Consider the following 21,523-nt stretch of genomic DNA (forward strand, 5'->3'; position numbering starts at 1 on the left):
TTATGTTATTTTATTTTTAAATTTTTATTGGAGTATAGTTGCTTTACAATATTGTGTTAGTTTCTGTTGTACAACAAAGTCAATCAGCAATGCATATACATATATCCCCTCTTTCCTGGATTTCCTTTCCATTCAGGTCACCACAGAGCAATGAGTAGAAGTTCCCTGTGCTATATAGTAGGTTCTCATTAGTTATCTATTTTATACATACTATCAATAGCGTATATAGAGAAGACAGTTTATATATGATTTTTGGCGAGGAAATAACTGCAAGTTAAGCCTACATCTTGGTAAAAGATTACTGCTAATCACAAAGAATAGATCTCTCAAGTTAATGATGTTAGTGCTTTTCTATGTATGGGAAGGTGCGAAAATCTGGGGTGATTAAAATTCTTCCTGAGATATACATCTATGAGGGGCCTGCTTTGCCCAAAGCAGAGGGCCTCATCCTTTGTTAATTTCCTCTCAGAGTGCACTGGTGGTCAGCAACTGTAGTGGGTTACGATGTAACTCTTGTAGAACTGGATGGTGAGCAAAACTATTTGTCTTAGCAATCCTGATTTTTCTGTATCTACAGTACTTAATAAAATGAATGAGTGAAAAGGATGAGAGAAGATTTTTCTTAGATTAGGAATTCTCAAATATTTGAGTATAGGAGGACTACTAAAGAATTTTGTTTTTTCAGAACACCATTCTCCTTGCAGAGATCAGCTGTATTACCAGCAGAAAATAAGACTATATTATGTGTATGCAGTAAAAAGTATTGTAAGCTTATATATGGTTTGCCCCTGGAAAGTGTGCTCCATGAACGTTAGGACTTTGTTTTGTCCTCTGTTTTATCTCTGGGACCTAGAACAATGCCTGGCACATAGTTGGTGCTAAGTATATATTTGTTGAATAAATGAGTGAGTGAATACATGTGTTTCTGAAAAAAAAAATTAAAACCACAAAGTATAAATTAAAAACAATTAAGCATAAACAGTTGTTTCTGAATTTTTTTGTAGTATTTGTTTTTTATTCTCAATTTGGTAGGCAACAAAGGATTGAGGAAAAGTTAAAATTAATGGATAGAATTTTCTTAAACTCTGCTTTCTTCTGGAAACTGGTATAATTTGACAAAAATGTACACTTGAGAGTTGTTGAACAGGTAAGAACTCTTGTGTTAGTTTACAAAGTCTTCACTGGGTAGTTGGCATTTGCTACCTTGTATTCTTATTTCTATTCTTTCCTATCAGGCCTCTTATTGAAGCTCTTATTCCTCTTTCTGCCTAATTCCCCACACCTGACTTTTCACTTATTCACAGGCTGGAGAAAGCTATCCAGACGCCCTTTCCTATTAAGCACGGTTAAAATGTGGGCTGATAACCATTGAATTTAACAAGAGACTTAAAAGCAGAAGATTTACAGCTCAAAGAATTGCAGCTGGAGGTGCTATTTTACCACAGAGGAGCTTGACAAAATTTCCCCTTATATCCTGCAAGCGTCTATTCTATCTGTTCACACTGTTAGGTAAATAGAATGGGATAGGATTGTGGAGGGCCTTGAGAATCTGGATTTCGTTCTGTGGGAGTTTTAGGAGTCAGGGAATAATCAGTACAAGCTGATGGTCACCTATGTCACCTGCGTTGTTTTCTTTCCACCTAGATGCCAAGGAGCTCCAGAATAGGGACCCTTGTCCCTTTCTCATGTTTCCCTGTTTTCTCCACCTGTTCATTAAATGCTTGCTGAAGGAGTGGTGAGCTTCTTAAATTATATTTTTGCAGGTTTTATTCAGGAATACTGTGCCTATCCCTCAACGTAGTTTCATCTTTCTGGGTAAATGACTTTCGTGCCAGTGATACCAGAGTCCTACAACCATGTTCTTGCAGAATTTGAGTCTCTGGATCCATTACTTTCAGCCCTGAGGCTGGACTCCGCTCGTCTAAAGGTGATTTTCGTGATCCTTATATCAGTTTTATTTTCACGTTCATATTTTTGTGTGCTCTCGGTTACGTGCCCCTCCGACCCCGTTCTTTATGTTTTATAGAATCTTGGGTGTTCTTACCTGTGCTAGTAATACCTCACATAGCAGTAGTATGTTCATAGTGCTTTCTTGATTTATTTTTCAAGCAATCGTTTGAATTCTTCTTTCCCATCCTTGGAAACTATGATATAGATTACTGAATTTTCCCGCCTCTAATCTTGCTGTCTTCTCTCAGAAAGTAATGTATTCAGTTGAAAATAAAATAGTATAAATGAGTATACCCCATTGCATTTTGAGCAACACGAACCATTGCTATTAAACTAAGTTTGTTCCAAAACAAGGAGTTTGATGTACCCCCTCTGTTTTAGGGAACAGAGCTAAAAATTAGCTTTACAAAGTTAGCTAAAAATTAGCTCTGTGGGAAGGAGTATGTGCTTCCCTCGAACCTTGAATTCATTTGATAAACTCAGGAATGACATGGTAAAGAACAGTTTCATAACCAATTCCAAAATAATTTCATTCTTACCCTTTTGTTCCCACCCCAAAGCACCTTTCTAGCCTCTGAGCAAAGGGAAAATAGGAAGTAATAGGCAAAGTAATATGGACAACAATTATGAGGGTTGATATCAGAGGTTTTTTAGCTGCAAGTTACAGAAAACCTTCTCAATAATATCTTAAGCAGTAAAGGTGTTTATAACCTGGTTGGAGGTTATCGTTTCTGGGTTTAGTGTAGTGGCCTTTGATATTCCTTAGGACCCAGGCTCTCCATCTTTCCTGTTCTACCATCATCTGTATATTGACTGTTGGTCACAGTTGCAAGATAAGTGTCCTGGCTCCAGTCTTAATGTCTCCATTAGCATCTCAAGCAAGAAAGAGGTGGCCGAGGACAAAGGCTTTTTTCTCTTCAGCTTCGGCCATTTATCTGGGAGGGCAAAGCTTTCCGGGAAGCCCCAGTAGGGCTTAGTCTTAGTAGCTGGATTTGAGTCACAGGGCTCCCCCTAGCTGCAAAAGAAACTGGGTAAGTGAAGATTTAGGTTTTCCAGCTTCTACGGTAGAAAGCAACAAGTTCGAAGAGGATTGGGAATTCCTGTTCGTTCACCAACCAATAATTTTTGTCACAGGGTATTGGGCACAGCCTGGCCACTGCTTTCTCTGGTGGGTAAGGAGAAGAATCAGTAGGCTGAAGGTGTGGGGAGATGTAATAGTACACTGACTTGCATTTGTGTCCTCTGCAGTCTCACTTGCTCTCAAAGCTGTGGACATTTTGTGCTGGTTATACAGACGAGAAGTGATTTATGTGAGCAGGTGATTAAAGTGGTTGCTTTATCCCCTAGAGACTTACTTGATCTTCCATCATTGTGGTCAGTATTGGAATGAGCTAGCTGAATTGCACAGAAGATGAATGGGCTAGTAACTGGCTTTTGCCAAGGGAAAATTACTCATTTATACAATTGAACCTATTCAGCAATTTTGAGATTCAATTAAAAATTTAAAACCAAAATGTTCTTTCTTCTGTATCTTTCACTATCTAGAATAAGAGCTTGAGTGCCATTATGTGGTGTCTAACTGGGCAGGTGGGTTGGGTGCGGGGAGGAACCTGACACAGAGCCTCAGTATTTATTTCCAGTACATAGTTTATTTGTTAAATGACTGTGACAGTTTCACACTTGTCTGTTGCCATGTTTTTTAGTGCACGAGCATAGCTGTGTCTCGAAAATGGTTGGCTTTGGGCAGTTCAGGAGGAGGACTCAATCTCATTCAGAAAGAAGGATGGAAGCACAGGCTTTTTCTTTCGCACAGGGTAAGATTAAGGGTAGCCCTGTCACGTACTATCCGGAGTATCTTTCATAAATTTGAATTTCTCCATTATCAATGATCATTTGGACTAAAAGAAGAAGGTAAAACTTGAGATTTAAAAGTAAAAAATTACCCATTTTTGAGGAGCTGCCTAATATTTTTCCTTTTGTGCTCTAGGAAGGTACAATTTCTCAGGTCGCCTGTTGTTTACATGATGATGATTATGTTGCTGTGGCTACCAGGTAAGAAACTGTTCTAAAACTGTCTGATCTTTTCCAAATGCATTTGAAGTTGACAAATGTAGTTGTGTGTTTGTTAGGGTGACCAGCCATCCCAGTGTGCCTGGGCCTGACCCTGACCCTGTTTTAGCACTGAAAGTCCCGTGTCTTAGGAAACCTCTTAGACGCAAGCAAACCAGGATGGACACTTGGTCACCCTAGGGTCTGTGGAAAACACTAATATGAGGCAACAACATTTCTGTGACCTTAAAAGAGAAAGGTAACAGGGATAATTTAGAACATCTAAGTTCTCCTATTATATTGGATTGGTGGACTAAAGCAAGGAAATTAATACCTTGGCTTTCTACTTCCTCTTTTCTGAAGAATAAGAATTTGCTTATATATTTAACATAGTTGATATTGTGATGCATTGAAATTGTACCTTTTTCACCATTGCCAAAAATTTGCTTTTGTGTCTCAATACTTGCAGTCAAGGTCTTGTAGTTGTTTGGGAATTAAATCAAGAGCGTCGTGGGAAACCAGAACGAATTTATGTGTCTTCAGAACACAAAGGCCGAAAAGTTACAGCTCTCTGTTGGGATACAGCTATTCTTAGAGTTTTTATAGGTGATCATATGGGGAAAGTTTCTGCCATCAAACTCAACACTTCTAAACAAGCAAAGGTGAGAACCAGTCCAGTTCTTTGTGTATGTAGGTGAGATATAAGGTGTTGTCTCACAGAATTTCAATTAAAGGACACAATTTGACCTACTGTATCTCTTGGGGACTGATCTAGAGCCCAGACTATGAATTTTGAGAAGACTTGTTTGCATGTAGTGCATATGGTACCCTGGTTTAGCTTGACACTGTTACAGAATGGCTTCTGTGAGCTAACTTCAGTAATTTGCAGTTGTCTATTATATTACTCCATAATTCACCTTCATGGCTCATTTAAGTAAAGCATCCTTTAATACTAGGCTGTTAAGAAAGAAAAGATGGCTGGACTTCGCGGGCGATTCAGTGGTTAAGACTGCGTGATCCCAATGCAGGGATCACAGGTTCGATCCCTGGTCGGGGAACTAAGATCCTGCATGCCACATGGCGCAGCCAAAAAAAAAAAAAGGAAAGAAAGAAAAAAGAAAAGATGCCTGTTTATTAGTTGTGTGAATAAAATGGCAAACATAGAAATGGTACCAATTGCCCAGGGTCCTATTCTCCTGGTCCCTGGTTAGAAGAAACTTATGGGTCTAGGTATATTTTCTCAGGATGGATGTAACTTGTTGTGAATGGAATCTTAAAGACATCTCCTGGATTACGCTAAGCAGTGTGGTTCCCCAGGCTTCCTGCCACAGTTGTTGGAGTAGAAAAGTTGAATCTCAAGTTATCCTAACAGAATGCTCCAGTGTGTCATTAAGGCAGAGCCAGCCTGCTCCTCGCTGTCCCTCTCCTCCAAAGCTATGATATCAGAAATGGGGGACTTGTCTCTCATTGGCTTATTTGCATGTAGGATCCTGGTAGAGAAGAAGAGATCTAACTACTATTGGCTAAGTTATTTTAATTAACACATCAGAATATTCTTGATGTATTAATTAAATATTCATGATGACCCATCAAGGTTACTACTTGATTCCTAACATATTTTTGATATACAGTTGGAATTCTACACTTATTACAGCTCTAATTTGTCTTTTTTCCAAAGGGAGAAGTACTGTCTACAGGTGAAAAATTGTCTCACGTATTCTAAAACTTGCTTCATCTTTTTCTTTCCAGCTTCTAAGAATAGATAATCACAAACAGAGCCTTAAGAATTCTCTTCTGCAGTTATGTAGCAAATTTTTTCACAAAACTTAAATGAGTGAAACTTGATATTCTAACAGGCAAATTAATTTTGGCCCATTTAAAGTTTTTATTTTGCTGTCTAAGCTGTTTTCATGTAAAAGCACATAATCCCCTTCTCTCTAAAGAGAAGGGAATTATGTGTATACGTAAAGATAAATAAACTTTATTTCCTTGTCACATCCCCTTTAGGCGGCTGCTGCCTTTGTGATGTTTCCTGTTCACACAATAACAACAGTTGACTCCTGTGTTGTCCAGTTAGATTATTTGGATGGAAGATTACTTATATCTTCACTTACTCGATGCTTCTTATGTGATACTGAGAGGTATATTGACTAACCATGAGTCATTGGAAATACAGAATTTTAGTCCTGGAAAGAAGTCATCTCGCCCAAACCCCTCAATTCAGTTATACAGATATTGATAAGGAACCACCTGTGTGCAAGCTGATGTTAGTGAGTAGAGAGGAGGTAGAGGAGAGTGACATAGTCCAGTGGGTGACTAAGACAAATATTCAGTTAACTCTACCAAGAAGCCTGGTCTAAGTGTCATGTGGGAAGACCGAACAGAGGCCTGTTTCTATATGGGGAATTGGGAAGTCTTCCTTGATTGAGTTTGTTGTTGTTGAAATTTGTTGTGTATTTAATAGAATTTTACTATAGGGTAAAATTGGATGAAAAATAAGAACTTTATGAAGCTGACAGATATTTAATGAAATCTCAACAGTGGAACCAAAGGTCCAATGAATGGCAAAGGAGTATATTGGCGGTAGCTGTGAAATACCAGAACAGAATAGGAAATGGTTTGAAATGAATGTTGTGTATTGCTGTGTTTAAGTTCTTCAGCCATTCTCACCACAGGGAAATATTCACTGGGCATTTTTTTCCCCCTCCATTGGCCCTGTCCAGCTAGGATATTCCTCAGGACCCAGCCCTTCTGTTAAAAATTTATTGTGGAGAATTTTGAGCACACACAAAGGAAGAGAGAATTGCATAATAAACCACTGTGAGCCCACTAGCCAGCTTCAGTAATTTGTTGAGGATATTTAATAGGCGAAGTTTGAAGGAAGAGAGGTAAGAGGGGATAGGATATTCTAGCAGGAAGGAACAGCGTCTTGGGGAGAAGTAAGAAAGAATTAGGCATATTCTAAAACGTGTCCTCTGGCTTGAGTAGGGGAGTCGTGGGAGATCACGTTGGTAAATTAGCACCACATGGAGAGTGACAGCCTTAAATGTCACACTGATTAAGTATGTGGGTTCTCAGATCATTTTAAGAAAGTGTACATGTAGAAAATCAGGGTTTGGAAATTGATTCCCTTAGAACTATCAAGGATTGGAAACTTTTTATGTTTTTCCAGGGGTTCTTGTATCTCAGTTAGAAGACTGCTATTCTAGAAAGTAGGAGGCTGGACTCCAAAAGTTTTGAAGGAATGTATGTTGACTGTCAGGGTTAGTAGAGGGAAGGATGAGGAGAGGATGCACTTTTTAAAAATTTTCTTGGGATGAGAAAGGTATGTGGGAAGGAGACCAGTAATAGTAGGTTGCAGATGTCTGGTATCAGAGAACGTAGCTGTACAGCAGAGGGGCAAGGCTTTGAGATGCGAAGGATCAGTTTACCTGGAATTAGTAGGAAGGATGGTGTACTTGGTTCTGACTTATTTCAGACTGTAGATCGGTGATGAAGTTAGACTTACAGAACTGGAGATCATGTAGTGTCACTCTTTCATTTTTGCAGATCAGAAAGCCTAGTGAGTGATAGAGCTTGCCTCACATCATGCAGCTGGGAGGAGGCAGACTAGAATCTTTCTGTCTTGATTTTGTGCCTTTCCTGTTACCTCTAGTATATTCTTTGACATTGGACCTTTGGCCATTAAATCCATCCTTGAGATTTTGGTAAAATATTTGTTAGCTTCACAAATTTCTCAAATTTTCTTCATCTATAGGTTTTCGAGTTTACCAAACAGCCCAATTCAGAAATTTGGCTGAAATTCTGACAAATGGTCAAAACACTGCATTGAATGAACACCTTATTGGGGTTGTTTTGAGAATCTAGTCAAATGGTATAAAGAGCTAACTAAGTGGAGGCTTATTCTTCCCTGTGTGCAGTACAGTTGCTAATCATTTATGCTCCCATTTTACAGGATTGTGGCTAGAGTTGGTTATGAGAGTAACTAACTGCAAAAATAACATGTTTTAGAAATGCCTACTTTGTTAGCTAGAATTCAGTTTGGGGGTACATGGATAGTACAATAATTGAAAATTTTTATGTATGTTTTAAGTTTTGTTTCAAGGTATATTCCCTTCCAAACAAAGAAGCATTTTTCTTTTTTAAACAAAGGCTCCTAATAACTAACGGAAGTGAGGTATGAGTTTGCTTTTCCTGCTACTTTCTGTCAGTATTGTTAATGAACAGGGTGGATCCCAGGAGGAAATAGAACAAACAGAAACAAAGAATTATGTTGTAGTAGAGAGAACATTGGATAAGGGAGCCTGACAATATGGTTTCAAGTTCTAGTTCTACCACTTCTTAAACCTTGCCAAATGTCAGTTTCCCCATCCAGAATGTAGAGGTAGTTTTAAGGATTAACTAAGATAATGTATAGGAAATACCTAGCCTTGTGCCTGTCACATGTCATTTGAAAATGTGGAAAGCAAGATTAATGAGCATGCAAATGAGAATGAGTTGACTGCATTGGTTTACTCAGGAAATATTTATTGCACTCCTCTGAATTAGTAGCACTGTTGTTAAGCACCACAGAGGGTGTGAAGTAAGCAAGAAATATATTTTATTTCCCAAATAAGGAACATAGGTAATAAAACCGTAACTTCTTGTATTGCTCTGTATACATTTTAAAGCACTTTCACATCCATGTTCTTCTAGTAAAGCTGATGTTATATTTTATTCATAAAGCAAATAAGTACAGGGATATTTATTGAATTATCTAAGGTCACGTAGGAAGTTCATGCTAGAGACCATATCAGGCCATTGTCCAAATAAACAGTTTGAGTATATGGAGCACAAAAGGCACTGAGTGCTTTCCGTGGGCCAGCTACTGTGCTGTGCACTGGGAGTTCAGCTAAAGAGGAAAAAGAAATGACGTTTGTCCTGAAGAAAGTCATAATCTACTGTTCAAATAGACACAACTGCCATATGTAACGTGGTGAATGCTTTGAAAACATAGCATGGGAAGCATATCCTTCTGCTTATAGGAGTCAAGGAAGTCTGTCAGAGGAGGAATGGTGGAGTTAATTTATGAAGAATAAGTAAAGGAGTGTTTGGAAAGAGATATCCTCATTCTCACCTTCCATGTTCTCAGGCAGTTTTGTATATGCAGTTCTTTTATATATCTAGCTCAGGTAACCCTCAGGGAACAGAATGTTCCAAGGTACAGCCTTTCAGAAGGACTTAGCATTTTGAGGAAAGAGTGAGGCATTTATTGGGTATATGTGGCCGAGGAGTGGCCTGGAGACAGGGCAGATCAGTAGCCTCCATGGAGTGGCCAAAGAACAAGGTGATTTGGAAAGCAGTCAGTAGGATTTAAGGATGTAGGAAATGGTTTGGTAGCACTTACTTTTTAGTTTTGAAAAGAGCATTCACATTCTGTGGATAATAAACTGAGTACTAACTTGAAGTCATTTGCTTTCTGTAACAGAAATAGTTAATGGCAAATCAGAGCTAGAACCCTATTTTGACCTTTCCATTCTGTTGTTCTTTCCAGTAAATTGCTAATATGAGGAGAGAGGGGACATTGTAGGTGGGGTTATTATGGCCATGCCGATATGTAGTGCCATTGCTTTTGACTTTTTTGTGAGTAAACATGCTTTCTCTTTTCTGCGGGGGTCGGGTATTAGAGAAAAATTTTGGAAAATTGGAAACAAGGAAAGAGATGGAGAATACGGAGCTTGTTTCTTCCCTGGAAGATGTTCTGCCAGCCAGCAGCCCCTAATATACTGTGCCCGCCCTGGCTCCAGGATGTGGGAAGTGAACTTTGATGGAGAAGTTATAAGTACACATCAGTTTAAGAAACTCCTCTCATCACCACCTCTTCCTGTGATTAATCTAAGGTAATGATTTGTATGGCCAGTAGGGAGTATTTGAGGAACTTACAGGGAGGGTTTGGTTTGAAACCTCTGATATTCTGCATGAGTTAAAGATTTTATCATGCCTTTTAAGAGTGAAGTAGAATTTTTATTAAAAGATTCAGAGAAACCAAAAAGTCTTTAATCAATTATCTTTCATATGCTTAAAGCAAATTCAATAAGGGTAAATGCAGTTAGGCTCTTGAATTTGTTTTGGAGGCAGAAATTTTCCTATATAGGGAAAAAGATACTTTTATATTTTGATTAAATCATTAATCATGTTTACTTCCTAGATCAGAACCTCAGTATGATCATACGGTTGGATCCTCCCAGTCTTTGTCTTTCCCCAAACTCTTACATCTTAGGTAAGTTTCTCCCTTCGATCCTTTAAAAAAAAATTAACACTTAACTTTTCCTCTTTGTTTCTTGTTCAAGGTAGTTAGCTTTTCAAGTTTGTTTTTGTACTAAATCATTTTTAGAAAATTAGGAAATGACTGTGTTATGTGAAGTGTTCTACATAGAAGAGGAATGAAAAAAAGCATAGAAATATGCTTCCCTTTCTGTTTTGAACTGGCCTAAACCAGTTGGACACTTCACAGTTGTCGAGAACTTTTGACAAATTAGAGCTCAGAGCTGTAGATACACATTCTTTCATAACCTCCTCTCCCTAGTGGAATATTCCAGTGAAAGCAAGTCTCAGACTGAAGTCTGCTGCATATGTATGTTTCTTAGTAGGCAGGCACAAAAGTAGTTGTAGAACTTGTTCTTGTAAGCTTGGTGAAATTTCAGCTCTCTATTCTTCAGGTACTTTGCATGAAAGATCTGCTCAAGGTGGATCCAGCCAGCCATATTTTAACATCTGAGTTCAGCTAGCCTTCTAGTTGGATTAGGTACAAAAAAGTCCACTATTAAGTGGCAGCACAGAGTGCCACTTAAAGCTATCAACTGCTGGGCTTGCCAGTTCTTACAACTTGTTCTACAAGCATGGGCATGCCAGCGTATGATTTCCAGTCAATCTGTGTGTCTTGAACCCTTCTTATTTCAACAGCAGAATATTATTTCTAATATCTCTTAAGCTAATTAATAAGATCCCTAATGCAGATTCAGAGAATGTTATTTAGAGCTGGCATAGGGTACTCTGGAGCTTGGCTCCTGATCGAGTTCTTTCAAAGGCTAACTAACCGTGCTTTGAATGTAATTTTAAAAAACACTTGAAATGTTAACTAACTGCCCCTAACTAACGTATGTGTATGTCACACTACCTATAATGCAATATTTGAAAATAAATTATAAACAGTATAACTCTTTCACAAGTCCATAATTCATCCTAAAAGTTATGGGAGAAAGACCACTATTTATTTGCCCATAGTTAGATAAAGCATATTAAAAACTCTTTCTTTACGGCACTTACCACAGTTTATAATTACATATTCAAACAGTATTTATGCCTCTCTTACTCCTAGACAGTAAGGCCCTTGAGGGCATCATGTCTGTTTTGTTCACTGTGTTATTCTCAGTGTTTGGCATAATGCCTGGCACATCATAGACACTTGACATTTGTTGGCTGTGGTGTGATATGTGGGGTGTGGGGAAGTCCCCTACCCAAGAGTATGTTTTCTAATGGCAAGGCCAGTCTGCTTGGTTCTCCTGGTAGTGTTTTTCCTTTGAGTTAAACTATTTAAAGCTCCCATACAAGTTCCTGCCATAGCATTCAAAGCCCTGCATGATCTGGCTCTGCCTACTCCTCAGCTTAAGCAATAATTAATGCCACTTTGAAGCTTTTACGGACTCCTCCAGTGACTCGCGTTAGACACTTATTCCCTTGCACTGTTGTCACATCTTGTTCATTTCTCTGTCACCACCCTGTTTCACTGTACTATGAATATCCATCCCAGTACCAGATTGTCAACTCCTTTGCTATGGGCACAGTGCTAGGCACATAGAAGGTTCTCAAATAATGGCTAAGTTAAAGAGTTTCACAAAGATTTTTTTGAAAAAACATTAGTTATACAGGGCTTTTCTTTACTTTTTTTCCCATGTGTACACTTGTGTTTTGGTAACCTTCACTGTTACACCCACAAATTCTACAGGGAAGCAAATTTGTATGCCTCATTTTCTTTGGGGTACACTGATGTCACTTTCTCTTCCTTAACTCTTTAAACAATGTTAGGCTTGTGTCCCTGTCTGTTTATTATCAGTGAAGGGGAAGGGGATGAGGGGTGTGTAAATTACCAAGTCTCAGCTCTGATATTAGTCCCCCCCACCCCCCCACCTATTCTTAAGGAATCTTTCCAAGCTGCATGTCAAGTTCAGTGTCAAAATCCTGATCCTGTGTCTCTTTATTCAGGGATCTTCTGGCCTCTGGGGTTTTTTTCCCCTCTGGCTCCTAAAGGCAGCCTTCTAATTTTACTTATTTTGGACTAGGATTCTGACCATTTCTTCCTTCTTTGTGACAAAGATTACTTTCCCATAGGGACAGTGATCTGATCTTATATTGGCAAAATGTTTAACATTTGTGTGAGGACCGAATTCCCGTTAAATATCGCCCTTAGTTTCATCGCCACATGTTACCTTTTTTAGTACTCTTGGAGGCATAAACTTAAAAAAAAAAAGTCCCTGTTCTCAAGATCATAGTTCGTTGGAGAGATGTAGTTTATTTCTAGAAAATATTTAACGACAATAAAAAGTAAGAGTTGTGACAGTGCAATACATGATTAAGTGCCGTTTGAGCAGGGTTGATGAGAAATAGGTTGCGTGCAGGAGGGAGGGTGCTGTGGGCTGTCGGGGAGGATTTCAAAGGGCAGTAGAACTGCTGCTGATGCTTAAGTAGTGACTAGAATGAGACTGTTATATATGGGGAATGCTCTGACTGGGGATTACCAGTGGTGTATAAAAAAATAATAGCAGCCTCGAGAGAGTAAATGAGATATATGAGCAAAGGAGTATAGAAGGAGATGAGCAGAGATGGAGAGTACCAGAGGACTGGAAAGGAAGGTGGACCAAGAAGTAGTGTCCAGAGTCTAGGAAGGCGAGATTCAGGAAGGAAGGAACAGTCTGCAGAGTTGGCCTCTGCTTGGGGATCAAGAAGGAAAATGAGAAAGTAGTTTATTGGGTTTGGCCTTGAGGAGATCTGTGACTTTCCAAGAATGTAGTTAAGTGGAATGATCAGGATTCCAGATAACAGTGGGTGGGTCAGTGAGGATAAATGAGGGTAGAAGTAGCTTCTGTGAGGTATGGAGAAAAAAGTCCAGGTTTTGGAGCCAGACAGTCCTTGGTATAAATTCTGACTCTTCCGTATTCATACTGAATGGGCTTCAACATGTTATTTATCTCTCTGGGCTTCAGTTTTTCTTTTTTATAAAATAGGGATAACACTCCTATCTTGATGAGATGCTACAAGGTTAGATAATATTGGTATAGCCTTTAATGAAAAAAATAAACTCCCATAGTTGACTGGTAGTTTTCAACCTTTTATTGCCCACATACAACTAAGGACATCAAAATATTGCCCTCCGTGGGACTTCACTGGTGGCGCAGTGATTAAGGGTCCGCCCGCCAACTCAGAGGACACGTTCGAGCCCTGGTCCAGGAAGATCCCACATGCCGCGGGGCAACTAAGCCCGTGCGCCACAACTACTGAGCTTGCACTGTAGGGCCCGCGAGCCACAACTACTGAAGCCCGCAGGCCTAGAGCCCGTGCTCCTCAACAAGAGAAGCCACTGCAACGAGAAGCCCACACACCACAACGAAGAGTAGCCCCCGCTCGCCGCAACTAGAGAAAGCCTGCGCGCCGCAACAAAGACCCAATGAAGCCCAAAACAAATAAATAATAAACACATTTAAAAATATATATATATTATCCTCCCTAAAAGTGGCTCACTAGAGCAGTGATTGGTGGTTAGATGTGATGTTTAGTCTTTGTTTTAGATGTCATACCAGATATGGGAAGTTTAGATACTTTAATAAATGTCAGGTAAGATACCAGCCTTTTATTTTTCTAGAAGATATTTCGTGTATCTGAATTTTTCCCGCTTTGGTGTCATATTATGCTATCTTTTACTGGTTTGTTGTTACAGACAGAAAAGAGGTGGTAGGATGTAATTGGCTGGATCAACTGTTGCTTTCTTTGTACAGGCTGATTTTGCTTTAATAGCTAGTGTGAGGGTCTGAAATCAGGGAATTATAAACTTCTGATTCCGAGCAAACTACAATTCTCTTGACCTCTTCCATTTTCTCTTGCAGTGAGCATTGTGTGCTGACTTGGACAGAAAGAGGAATTTATATTTTCCTTCCTCAGAATGTTCAAGTTCTTCTTTGGAGTGAAGTCAAGGGTAATTGTGTTTTTCTTCCTATGTAATTTTTAATCGCATGCTTGTGAAAGATTTAATTATTGTAGGAGGATTCTCTTGCAGTGTAAGAAGTAGAAAATAGAATGAGGTGACATTTCTTTTAAAGATTAACATCATAGGTGTATCCCATTATAAGATACTTACGAAGTATACATTTGTGAATCTATGTATAGTTATTTAGTTATTTTAAATACAATTTTCATTTATTCTTAAATATTAGCAACCACTGCTAAGAATTGAGTGGGTTAATTTTTCCCTCTACTTACCCTGAATATTTATCCCTGTTAGAAGTCTTGCTTTAACTCCTGTTTTGTGTCTTAATAATTTAGGGTTGAAAAGTCCTTGTGGGAACAATAGCCATTTTATGTGGCTGAGGCAGAGAAAGTCAATCTCTGTATTCTTCTGGTTTAAACCAGAAATGGAGGAAATAAATCTAGCATTTTTAACATGACTGCTCAGAGAGTGTATCCTGACTTTTGAGTCATTTTCTACTTTGTAAAAACATAAAAAAGATGAAGGAACCATTACATACTGATTTCTCGTGAATTAAGTTTCCTAAAGGTGTCCCGTGAAAACTAGTTTTTTAGGTCATTTCATGGTATTCTGCCAAGACAGGTGTTTTTTCACGAACAGTTTGTTGATTTACATACTGCACTGAAATCTGTTACTGGTATCAGATTTGTAACTCAGAAATGTGACAGTCTGGCCTCCGAAGTACCCCCTTTTAAAGTCCCAATTTCTTTTCACAAAACATAGCATTTTTAAAAACAGGATTTTAGATCAGAGAGATGTTTCTTTCTCTGTCTCTTTTATTCTTGAACTTTTTTAAAAGAATAGTGTCTAAGATATGATTTCTTCATTGAAATGCAAGTATAAAAATAGAGGTGAAATTCAATCAAGCCAAACCCTATATAGAAAATGAATCTATTAGAATAATTTCAGCCATCGCAAAAATGGAAAAGGAGTACTTGGTTAATGTCTGTGTTCACCCCTGTGGTTTTTGTAGATATTCAGGATGTGGCTGTCTGTAAGAATGAGCTGTTCTGTTTGCACCTAAATGGGAAGGTCTCCCATCTTTCCCTGTTATCTGTGGAACGTTGTGTGGAACGCCTGCTAAGGAGAGGCCTGTGGAACCTGGCTGCTCAAACTTGCTGTCTTTTCCAGAATTCCGTCATTGCCAGCAGAGTGAGTCAGAAAGGTTACATGTTCATCTGGGTTGTTAAAACCATTCTAACTTGCAGGATTGTGCTATGCAGTTGCTTGTCTTTATTAGCCTGCTGATTAAGCAGCAGTAAATCCCCAAAGGAAACATGACAGATAAAATTGGAGTGGGGATGGGGGTGAGAAAAACTGTATACTTTCCATTAAAAAAAATCAAATTTACCCACAAATTTATTTGAATTTCAGGCCTTGTTTTTATTAGATGTTGGGGGTAGGAGTTTATTAATTAATTAATTATTTTTTGCTGTGTTGGGTCTTCGTTTCTGTGCGAGGGCTTTCTCTAGTTGTGGCAAGCGGGGGCCACTCTTCATCGCGGTGCGCAGGCCTCTCACTATCGCGGCCTCTCCTGTTGTGGAGCACAGGCTCCAGACACGCAGGCTCAGTAGTTGTGGCTCACAGGCCTAGTTGCTCCGCAGCATGTGGGATCCTCCCGGACCAGGGCTCGAACCTGTGTCCCCTGCATTAGCAGGCAGATTCTCAACCACTGCACCACCAGGGAAGCCCAAGGCTTTGTTTTAAGTGAAATTATTATATGTACAGTAACTCTAAATTCTTAGCTCCTAGGAGAATTCTTATTAAGTCTTTTACTAGCTTTTAAAGCCCTTTTAAAGCACCTTTGAGGTTTTATGTTCTATGTAGACCCCTTTCAATGTATTGGCCATTTGAATATAGATTTAATTACAAACAGAAAACTCTCCTATTGGTTCTACTTATCCTTTTATTAGGGAAGAAAAACTTTGACTATAGATAAATTGGAACATTTGAAATCTCAGCTGGACTTAACAACCTATGGTGATCTGATTTCCCAACTGGAAGAATTGATCTTAAAATTTGAACCTTTGGATTCAGCTTGTAGCAGTAGAAGAAGCTCCATTTCATCACATGTAGGTATTCTCACTTTTCAAAGGGTTTTGCTGTACAGTAAGGTTGTTCTACATTGGTTTGTACTCATTTACCTCTAGGATCCCAAAACTTACCTTCCTTTCCATGTTGTATATTGTTTGGGGGTGGTGGTGAAGAGGGGGCATTCTTTCAGGTGTTGGACAACCTTATGAAGCCTTCTTTTAGGTGTGTCTTAGAGCCGCATTTTGCTTTGTCATTGTTTATTATGTTCTGTTTGAAAATATACCTCATATAGCCTCCAGAGCAAGTTAAGTTACCCCTAATATGTAATTTCAGATGCTTCATGCCAGCTTGAATCTCAGTGCAGCTCAGGATTGTCTCATTTAATCCTCATTCTCACATTCTCACATTCTCACAGCCAGACTTCATGGAGACCCACTAGAGAAATATGGTAGCATGATGCCATGAGCAGGTGAGAGGGACCTGGCTGCCAGGAGCCTAGACCTTGCTCACCATTTTGTTCTAATAAGCCATAATTGTCGTTAATGACTTGTTTCTTTTAATGTTGATTTTTCTCTTAAAAAGCTATATCGTGTTATAAAAGTTTAACTTTTCTTTAATTCTTTTTCTTTTTAGGAAAGTTTCAGCATCTTGGACTCTGGTATTTATCGTATCATTAATAGTAGAAGAGGCAGTCAGTCAGATGAAGACTCTTGTTCCCTTCACAGCCAAACCCTCTCAGAAGATGAGAGACTTAAAGAATTCACCTCACATCAAGAAGAGGACCAACCAGATCAGTGTTGTGGTTCACACGGAAATGAAGGTGAGGAATGTGTCTTTTATTGGTTGCTGATGTGAAGCAGTTATTTTCTGTGACTTCTGTTTGCCAAGATTATCTCATGCATAGAGTTTTCTACAAGGTGTTAATAATTTTTATTAAGTTGTTAGACTTTCCATCCAGACCTATTGATCAGTTCACCTTTAGAAGAATGGATTTATGTTTAGTTGGGGTTTTTTTCCCCTCCTGTTTAGGCTAACATTGGTAAATTACCTAATTATTATCATGCATCAAAGTGCTGGAAAGGTTAAGAAAGGAGGTCATTAACCAAAAGAGTGGAACGATTTTATCCTAACCAAATTATTTTCCATTCGGAATGAAAAATTACTACAGTTTTGGGGGCCATTGCCTTCACTTTTCGATGTTCAAATACTCCTGTGACTGAACTGTTGAGATTAATAGAGACTCTAAGCTTCCTTTCTGACTTGTGGGGATTCAGGGATAGTAGGAAAAATGAAGGTACCTGTCCAAGTGTTTTATATGTGGACCATCCCATGCTTCTTGTAAAACCTGTGTTCCACTCATTTGTATTTGGGTCAGTTGTGATTTTGGTATTGAATCCTTCATTTCCTTTGCTTCATTCATTTCAGAATTTCTTTAAAGATTAAAAAACTCTTCATGTGATTAGATTTTGTTTTTTCTCCCCAATTCCATTCATCAGACAATGTTTCACACGCTTCAGTGATGTTTGAGACAGATAAGAATGAAACTTTTCTCCCCTTCGGCATTCCACTGTCATTTCGTTCTCCATCTCCTCTTGTGTCTCTTCAGGCTGTCAAGGAAAGGTAAACTCATTAGTCTTGTCATTTAATCCCACTTCTGGTTTTACTTCAGTTGTCATGTTAGGCACTTTTGCGCTGAGAATGGAAAGACATTTTAAATGAGGAAAAAGAAAGTCTCTAGATTATTCCTCATATAGCCTGTAATACGAAGCCGTTTACTTCTCATTTCAATCTTGGGGAATTTATCTTCCCTCTTTGTTTGAGTACCTGGATATTTGAGTTGTTACAAATGTGTTTTTTTTCCCCCTCAGGCTGAGCAAAAGTTAAAAAATGTTTTTTCCTCATCCCTGATAGGAACAATTTCCATATATCATTAGTCATTTCTTAACTTAATCATTTCTCAGTTTGGGCTCAGAATTGAAGACTCTTCAGAAGTCTTTCTAGCTACTCCATGGGCCCAGAATTGACTTACATGAATTTATGTCCAAGTTTTTCCACTTAAACATTTTACCATAATAGGATAAAGTCTTCATAATTATAACTTAATAATTATCCAATGTGTCACTGAGTCCCTGTATTATGAATATACTAATGATTTCTGTAAAAAAAAAAAAAAAGACATTTAAGTTTGAAAGAGAAGACTTCTGTAGCTCCTTCACTGCTAATGGGAGTTTTACTGGATACAAATTTTGCTTTTTCAAAGGATATATTGTGACAAATCAGCAGCTGAGTTTCCTGAAGAAATTCTTTGGCTAGGATGGGGCAGGTTTTCACATGGCCTTCTTTGCCTAAGTAAACAGAAACATTGCAGGCACAGCTGCAATTAAAGACCTTTTCTTTAGGATTGAATCAGAGTAGTTTAATAAATGAAGTAAATCCTTATTATAAATTTTACATGGGCCTTATGTGAAATATGTGATTGATTAAGGAAGTTGCTATAAAGAGTCTTTCTTTATAGCAAGTAAAGAAAGACTTGCTAAGTCCAAGTTGCCTTCAGGGACTGACAGGAACATAGAGAACTCAGATACTGAAATTTTCATTCTTGGCAGTAATGAGATTCTTTTCATATTAGTTTATTGGTATTTGACTTCCAGCGTTTCTAGCTTTGTGCGTAAAACTACTGAGAAGATTGGCACCCTTCATACGAGCCCTGATCTGAAAGTGAGACCAGAACCCAGGTGTGATGAGCAGTCATGTGAAGAGGATGTGGGTCCAGTCACTTGCCCAAAGGAGGAAGACACTGAGTAAGCCATTGCAGAGAAATCTGTGTAAATTCTAGAGGATACAATTGTCGGTTTGAAGAAAGCCATAAACCATGTTGTCTTGAAGAAGACACATGTATGAGTCTGTTCATTGTAGATTATTTGCATAGCTTATAAAAACTGAATACCACAGAGTAAGTGTTGGAAAATTACATCAACCCATAACAAGTCTGTTGAGACAGAATTTTAATTTAGCACCTCTTCTTCCATCTTTCCCCTGAACAACTTCCCTCACCTCCAAATCTCTTCAAACTTCTGCAATGTTAGAGAAGGAGTATTAGAGTAAGAGTAGGATGACCAAGGATATAGACCTTGTTCTGGTTCTGCTTCTGACTAGCATGTGACGTTGGTGATGCCCTCTGGCCTGTAAGATGAGAGCATTGGCATTAATGTCGTCACGTGCCTTCCTGTGGTATGCTGGTGGCATAGTCCTTATGTAGTGGAGTTGTAGCAGAGCCCTTGGTCTGGCACAGTGTGAAGTATCTTGTCCATCTGGTCTCTGCCTTTTCTCATAATTCAGGGGATCTGGGCATTGGAGGCAGGCAAGCTCAGCACTCACACAGGAATTGAGATAGACCCACAGGGCCAGTGTATACTGACTGGACATTCAGATGAGAAAAAAGGTGTGTTACCCTTAGAGCAACTTAGTTATGAATCCGTATGTATATCGGGAAAAAAGTGTAGATAGTGCTGTGGCATTTAAGGCAGCCCTCAGTCTGACGTTAGCCCACCTTTCCAGGTTCATTTCCAACCACGTCTTTCTAAGCACTCTAAATTCTAGTCATGTCAGAAGTGGGTGTGTACACCTCACTACTTTTCTTCATGCTGTTTCTCCCACCTGCAGTATTTTCCCCCCATTTTTCCTAACGCAAATACACCTCCTCAGGAAAGCTTCTCGTGATTGCCTAGTCAGAATAATGATTCCTTTTTCTGTGCTTTCAGATCACAGTGCTTGTGCTGCTCTTTAGCATTCATTCTATTCTTTTTTATATTACAGTTGTTTTCTTGCCTTTCTTTCTGATTAGGGCTTACTCTGACTTGAACTTACTCATCTTGAAGCCATGGACCATTTTTTATACTCATCTGTTTGTTTCATGTATCATTAAGTACAATACCAACCACTTAGTGAGCACTTAGAAATATTTGCCCAAGAAGGTTCTAATCCCCTTTAACTCTTCTCACACTTCTCTAGGGGAAAAGAGGAAGTAACTAGTCAACCTCCAGAAGAGGACAAGTTTCAAGAGCTCAGAATGGCAACAGCAGAAGCAATGTGAGTATTTATGGGTGAGAAAGTTTTATAGAGAGTGGGAATGACTTTTTGAGATCATTAGTAGTGGTCCTGAGACAGTGTGGGGCAGAGGCAGTTTCATTTGGAATTGAAATTCATGAATTAATACAAAGGTAATGTTCTCTGTGTTGTTGTCTTGCTACTGAGATAATTGTTATTTAAACAGTTGAAAAGTAACATTTATTCTGGATAAGTAATGTTGTATCTGTTAGGCTAATTTAGCATGAAACAATTTCTTTTTGAAAAACCACATAAAACATAAATTTCTTACTTGTCTGTCTTATATAGGACCAAGCTACAGGACCCACTGGTACTGTTTGAACCACAGTCTCTGAAAATGGTTTTACAGGAGTGGCTTTCACAGTTAGAAAAAACATTTGCCATGAAGGACTTTTCAGGCATTTCAGATACTGGCACCTCATCCATGGAATCAAACCAGGGTATGCTATTGCTTGATGAGTCAAAAAAGGGAATATTAGACGAAGAAGATGAAAAAGAAAAAAGGAACTCTTTAGGCAATGAAGAAACTGTTGATCAAGCAGCGTGTGACTCTGTAAATAGTCTGAGGGAGTCCCTGGATGATGATATTTTTCAAGTATGTTCTCCATGCAGTATACCAGGCAGTCTTCAGAAGGACCTGGCTGAAGTGACAACATTGTGTTTGGAACTGAATGTATTGAATTCTGAGATCAAAAGTGCAAGTAGACATGTAGACCACACTTTGCAACAGTGCTCTCCTGAAATTCTGGCTTGTCAGTTCCTAAAGAAGTACTTTTTTCTTCTGGACTTGAAAAGAGCAAAGGAGAGCATCAAGCTGAGTTATACTAACAGTCCTTGTGTTTGGGATACTTTTATTGAAGGATTGAAAGGTAATAATCAGATTGCCTTACCAATAGAGGACAGTAGCATCTTGGCATTTTTGAGTTTAAAGAAGATTTAAGTAGAAAATCACCTCTGTTCTGGTCAACCATCCCTTCAGTTTTCCACTCAATTTAGTCTTTTGTTGCTTTTATTTTTCTGTTGAGATTGCTCACTTTTTTTTTTAATTGAAGTATAGTTGATTTACAGCTCAATTTAATTTGTAATAGTTCTTGCAACTATTATAAG

At 38.7% G+C, this 21,523-nt stretch overlaps 1 protein-coding gene across 5 annotated transcripts in view; it reads left to right on the forward strand.

Annotated features, from left to right (window-relative positions):
* The window catches only part of HPS5 (HPS5 biogenesis of lysosomal organelles complex 2 subunit 2), a 44,776-nt gene that overhangs the window by 3,569 nt on the left and 19,684 nt on the right, over nucleotides 1-21,523 (forward strand). For 3 of the 5 annotated variants that reach the window (XM_004263895.3, XM_033408993.2, XM_033409006.2), the window contains exons 2-16: nucleotides 1,764-1,927; nucleotides 3,654-3,764; nucleotides 3,938-4,002; nucleotides 4,469-4,661; nucleotides 6,007-6,140; nucleotides 9,666-9,878; nucleotides 10,187-10,258; nucleotides 14,136-14,224; nucleotides 15,249-15,427; nucleotides 16,189-16,347; nucleotides 16,943-17,129; nucleotides 17,806-17,929; nucleotides 18,961-19,110; nucleotides 20,321-20,398; nucleotides 20,705-21,285. In XM_004263895.3, coding sequence (XP_004263943.1) covers nucleotides 1,820-1,927; nucleotides 3,654-3,764; nucleotides 3,938-4,002; nucleotides 4,469-4,661; nucleotides 6,007-6,140; nucleotides 9,666-9,878; nucleotides 10,187-10,258; nucleotides 14,136-14,224; nucleotides 15,249-15,427; nucleotides 16,189-16,347; nucleotides 16,943-17,129; nucleotides 17,806-17,929; nucleotides 18,961-19,110; nucleotides 20,321-20,398; nucleotides 20,705-21,285 — 2,443 coding nt within the window. In that variant the 5' untranslated portion in view covers nucleotides 1,764-1,819. Of the gene's footprint in view, nucleotides 1-5; nucleotides 1,148-1,763; nucleotides 1,928-3,653; nucleotides 3,765-3,937; nucleotides 4,003-4,468; nucleotides 4,662-6,006; nucleotides 6,141-9,665; nucleotides 9,879-10,186; nucleotides 10,259-14,135; nucleotides 14,225-15,248; nucleotides 15,428-16,188; nucleotides 16,348-16,942; nucleotides 17,130-17,805; nucleotides 17,930-18,960; nucleotides 19,111-20,320; nucleotides 20,399-20,704; nucleotides 21,286-21,523 lie in introns of those variants that run through there. The other 2 variants (XM_033408996.2, XM_033409022.2) reach the window with 2 other exon arrangements.

The sequence above is a fragment of the Orcinus orca genome, chromosome 8 (genome assembly GCF_937001465.1).
Source record: "Orcinus orca chromosome 8, mOrcOrc1.1, whole genome shotgun sequence".
Classification (NCBI taxonomy): domain Eukaryota; kingdom Metazoa; phylum Chordata; class Mammalia; order Artiodactyla; family Delphinidae; genus Orcinus; species Orcinus orca.